Genomic DNA, 5,731 nt, shown 5'->3' on the forward strand with positions numbered 1-5,731 from the left:
ACGGGTGATTATCTACACGCGATTGACCAAGACGGGTGATTATCTACACGCGATTGACCAAGACGGGTGATTATCTACCATATTCAGTGACATTAAGCCTTTCCTTTACTTTCGGCCTCTCACATTTTGTGCGTCCTACACACTCACGGTAGCGTAGTGGTCAAGACGCTCGCCTGGTAAACAGGAGGGCGTGGGTTCGATCCCAGCCGAGGCATGGAATTTTATCTTCATTTATTTGAGATTTTGACCACATAATAATGGAGCTCTGAGGGTTAGGTAATAGAAAACGCCTCCGGCGTTAACCTCGCCTAGTGGTTACCTTCCACTCAAGAGTCTATTATTATTATTATTGTTATTATTACTCACAAGAAGAAAAGCCATTCCTCTAACCAATCTCAGTGGTGCAGTGGTTAGCGCGGAGGACTTCGGATCTGGAGGTTGGTGGTTCGAGTCCAAGTCAAGTCATAAAATTTAGCGTAGTGCACGAAGCAGGCTTTTTAATACCATTACCTACGTTCAAACCTACCATTACCTACCTACTTTTTATTGCCGCTTTTTTTTTCTTCAAAATAACAATTAAGTTTTCAAAAATTTATCGTTGCATTATAATTCTGTTTTATTTGGTACCAAACCCTGAAAAGGTTAATCGGCGCAATCTAATACTGCTCGGCCAGTACACTTGTCCAATTCTCTCGGAAAAACCCCCTTTAGTACAGAACTCAACCCCTCTGCATCGATTTACCCTGACCACTGACCTAAACCCCTCCCCACCCTTTATTTCTTCTACCTACCTTTTCTGTACCTACTTACCTATGTATACCTATCTACCTATTCTCTATACCAGGGATTTCCAACTTCCATGTGTATCCTTTTCTGTACCTACTTACCTATGTATACCTATCTACCTATTCTCTATACCAGGGATTTCCAACTTCCATGTGTATGCGGGCCACATACTACATTTTAGCAGGTACTTCACAGGCCATATCAGGGGAGCAGACCCGAATCCAGGATTTTGAGGGAATGGGGGGGTAGATGCTTCATTTTCGGAGTCCACCCCATAGTAAAAGAGCAAAAATCAAGTCGGAGGGGGCCCACCCTAAAAGCTTCGCGGGCCACAAAAATGGTCTGGCAGGCCACTTGTGGCCCGCGGGCCGCTAGTTGGAAATCGCTGCTCTATACCTACTTACCCATTCGTAGATACCTAGATACCTCTTGTACCTACTTGCTCCCCGCGCTAGGTACCTATTTACTTCTCGCGTAGGTACCTAGGTACATATACTACCTACTTCTAGGGGTGAGTTTTTCTCAGTTTTCTCTTCTTCTACTTCTTCTTCGTGTTTTTAGACTTTTTCTTTATTTTCTTACTCCCCCCCCCTTTTAAATATGTGTTTTGTCCACCTTTCTTGGTAGGTTCCTATTACTAGTGGTGTTTTTTCTTCTTCTTTTTCTTTTCTTCTTCTTTTCGTGCTTTTAGTTTCTCGATATTTTCTTTCTTCGCCACTTTCAAGAGGTGTTTTTGACCATCTTTCTTTTGCGTGGTTTTCCTTATTCGGTTTTTCTTCATTTCTTCCTGAGGAGACGCAAAAACCTCACTTTCTATACCTGTACGAGTATTATGTAGCCTACTTGTTCCTTTTTCTCCAGCGTGTTGCGCGGCGTTTTAAACAAAATGTCTGCCTACCAAGTTTTCTTCACCTCCAAGATCAGGAAGTGTTTCAGTTTTATTTTCTTTCTTTCGTTTATTTATTTATTTTCTCAAACTGAGGTACCTATAAATCCAATAATATTGTTGCGGATTTTTCTTTTATTCAATTGACGTATCATTTCTCAAGTCTTTATAGCTTCGTACCGTGTTCACCCGCCTAACATTAACCTCATCCAGCCTTCTGTGAGGCCGAGAAAAGCCAGCAGCACATGATTGTCCAAACAGTCACCCATTCGGATACCAACCGCGCGCATCGTTGCTCAACTTTTTTCCCGTCTTTCTTCTACACGCGGTTGACCCAGACGGGTGATTATCTACACGCGATTGTCCAAGACGGGTGATTATCTACACGCGATTGACCAAGACGGGTGATTATCTACACGCGATTGACCAAGACGGGTGATTATCTACCATATACGTTGCTCAACTTTTTTTCCGTCTCTCTTCTACACGCGATTGACCAAGACGGGTCATTATCTACCATACCTATTCAGTGACATTAAGCCTTTCCTTTACTTTCGGCCTCTCACATTTTGTGCGTCCTACACACTCACAAGAAGAAAAGCCATTCCTCTAACCAATCTCAGTGGTGCAGTGGTTAGCGCGGTGGACTTCGGATCTGGAGGTTGGTGGTTCGAGTCCAAGTAAAGTCATAAAATTTAGCGTAGTGCATGAAGCAGGGAACGACATTTGTGACAAGCACTTATGCTCAACACAATTAAAATTTCTTTCCTTTTAAAAGCCATTCCTCTGTCGTATATCTATACGTACATATAGGTAATGATCGATAGAAAAATAGTCATCCCAAAGAGAGGCAAAAAGGGGTTGTCTACCTTCTCAAGAGAAAGGGGTTTTCCTACCCTGGGTGGGTACTCTTCTGGCAGTTTACCCTCTCCTTATCACAGTGGGGTAGCGTGGTCTAAATTCAAGTGTAGGGCTCATGCACAGTTCTACCAAGTCCCATCACAGTACATGCCATTAATATTTATGGGCATTATAAGAACAGGTGGATAGGTGGATGGATTTTTCAGAAAAATTTTCTAACTAAAAGCAAAACAATTGCATAAGGAGTAAGATATTTATTAATTTCGTTACCAAAATCTTATAAAACAAAACATCAATAATTTTTTATCTAAAGGGTAAATAAACATGACTAGAAGAAAATGTACAAACATAACATAAACTAAAAAATATAAATTCATATCATGTACCTACCTATGTTAATGACATATCTAAAACATAAACACAACATCATCGAAATTCTAAAACATAAACACAACATAAAATGTACTACATATGTATGTAGGTACCTACCTATTTAGGTAGTACATTAATACATAATTGAGAGAAAGTTAAGCTACATCGAGCGTGGTATTTTATTAGGACGGGTGACTATTTAGTCCTGTCATGGTGGTGCTTTACAAAAAATTGAAGAAATTAATGAAGGAAAAGAATCACAAAACTTACGAATCTTACAATGGTTACTTATTCTTTTTCGCATAAAAATCTTTCCAATCAACTGTTTTATGAACGCCGTTTAATTATTTTAAGTATGCAATGTGCCAAACTAAAAATATGAGTGGAGATGTCTGTAGCACTTCTGTAGGTAGTAGGTACCTACCTAACTATTTCTTCATTGAATGTAGGTACCAGTTCCCAATGGTCCACTGAAGTTAAGCAACTTTCCACGTGGTTGGTATCTGGACTGTCTGGATGGGTTATAAAATGTTGAACATTATCCATGAAATGTTTTTAGACATTTGATAAAGCAATTGTTTGACAACCGGTTTTGTTTTAGATAAGAGAATCTTCATCGTGGTGTTGATAAGAAATGATGAGGGAATGTTCACTGATGTTACACAAAACCGGTTTTGTTTTAGATAAGAGAATCTTCATCGTGGTGTTGATAAGAAATGATGAGGGAATGTTCACTGATGTTATCCACTTGTATAACAGTGCTACTTGATGTGGACGGGTAGAACCTTTGAGTACCCTCCGGGGAGGGAGGAGAGGAACAGGTTTCGAATGTTGGCATCAGGAGGAGACTGCAATTCTCGCGGTAACCTGAGGGGGAGAAGAGGTGGAATTAGACCTGTGCCCTAAATTACCAAAGTATGGAAAAGTATTTACAATTCCATATTTCGATATGATTCGTCCAAATTCAAAATTCTGCTTTTCCATGCCCTGAAAATTTACAATTCCATATTTCGATATGATTCGTCCAAATTCAAAATTCTGCTTTTCCATTGGCTATTACACTTGTAAGATACTTTTCCATACTTTGGTGATTTAGGGCACTGGTGGGTGTGAATTAAGGGGGTGAGAATCGTAGGACCTAGTCTTGAAATTAATTATCAAGCTTTTGGGGGCATGTATGTATTTTTTTTCTACAATTCTCTTACACTATAACAAGAGTAACTAGGTTTTTCACCATCATTAGATTTTAAACAGGATTTAGAAAATGACGTTTATTATCAAGCTTTTGGGGGCATGTATGTATTATTTTTCTACAATTCTCTTACACTATAACAAGAGTAACTAGGTTTTTCACCATCATTAGATTTTAAACAGGATTTAGAAAATGACGTTTACCAAATAGTTTTAACCAATTTGGTCAAACGTGGGAGAGGATGTTGGGAAAAATCGGATTTTCTGGGATTTAACTGACTTTTACTTCCTATTTCTTAACCGTTTAATTTTCACTTTTTTACTATTCCCAGATTTTCTTTTTTAAACTTAAAAAAAGATGAGTTTTCCAAATAGTTTTAACCAATTTGGTCAAACGTGCGAGAGGATGTTGGGAAAAATCGAATTTCCTGGGATTTAACTCACTTTTATTTCCCATTTCTTAACCGTTTAATTTTCACTTTTTTACTATTCCCAGATTTTCTTTTTTAAACTTAAAAAAAAGATGAGTTCTTTGCTTTTATTTCGCTTTAACCCTCTTAACCCATTATTCTCTACTTTTTTCTTTGAATCGAACCCAGAACCCTCCACTCACCGGACGTACTACTGGTCTGCGACATCAAGCTCAGATCCTCATCACACCAGGAAGCGTCGGGTCGCGACGTGCCATGAAAATAGAGGTGCAGTAAAGGTTCACATAGAAACAGATATTCACATAGAAAAAGGGCTGAGTACGAGTTGGTTCCCAACTGGGAAAAAACGTATTAGTTGGTTCCGGTTGGAAAAAGGTTTGTATGAATGTCGGAACCAATTAATACCTTTTTCCAAGGGGAACCAATTCGTAATGAAATTTTTGAAGGGGAACCAATTTATACGTGACAAAAATGGACCTTTTTTTGGGAACCAACTCACCTTTTCCCAGAACAAGCAGGGCCCGTCCCTCCGGGAATTTTTTAGCCCGTAGTTTATTCGATCATGGTTAAAGAATACCTTTGTACCTACCTAATTTGTTTAATATTCAGTTTATTATCATTCTCGATTTGATTTTTTGATTTTACTTTCATGTAATGATTTAAAATCAAGACTAGAGCCCGTTCTCCCTTTATTCCCAATATAATGTCACCCATCCATTTATTGGCCTTTCTCGGCGTAGCTTAACATAGGTGACGCTAAAACCGGTCTTAAATGATCGACTGAAGTGTTACCTAAAACTTTCTCGCTTTGAGTTCATAGGTCGTCGCGAAAAATTTCAAGATTAGAGCTCATTTGTGTGAGAAAATGTGAAAAAAAAAAATCCCCCAAAAACCAATTTTTTTTTTGGTTTTTTGGCTTTATGGTTTTCTGGACAAAATTTACACCACCATTTTCGTGTTCCTGGTAAAAAGACCTTTAATTTGATATATAGGTCAACCAGGTTTGGATAAGTCCTTCTATGGGGACAGACCCCTGTATAACATAAACCGAAGAAAAACAGATACACGTTATAGACACAAACCAGGCAGGAAGGAAATGAATAGGCAGGAAGGGAGGATAATGCAGATGATTATTATTGTTACCCTAGCACCTGCCTGATAACATAGCCGCAGCCCACAGCAGACAGGCGCCGCCAGACAGGGA

The 5,731-nt window shown here is 39.0% G+C and overlaps 1 protein-coding gene across 1 annotated transcript in view; it reads right to left on the reverse strand.

Annotated features, from left to right (window-relative positions):
• Positions 1-3,573: 3,573 nt before the first annotated feature.
• Positions 3,574-5,731, reverse strand: part of LOC103518167 (protein unc-80 homolog) — a gene marked incomplete at its 5' end in the record, with an annotated part of 44,739 nt that continues 42,581 nt past the window's right edge. The window contains 2 exons of the mRNA XM_026830039.1: positions 3,574-3,772; positions 4,710-4,841. Of these exons, the coding sequence (XP_026685840.1) occupies positions 3,585-3,772; positions 4,710-4,841 (320 nt within the window). The remainder of the gene's footprint in view (positions 3,773-4,709; positions 4,842-5,731) is intronic.

The sequence above is a fragment of the Diaphorina citri genome, unplaced genomic scaffold, assembly GCF_000475195.1.
Source record: "Diaphorina citri unplaced genomic scaffold, Diaci psyllid genome assembly version 1.1 scaffold2096, whole genome shotgun sequence".
Taxonomy (NCBI): Eukaryota; Metazoa; Arthropoda; class Insecta; order Hemiptera; family Psyllidae; genus Diaphorina; species Diaphorina citri.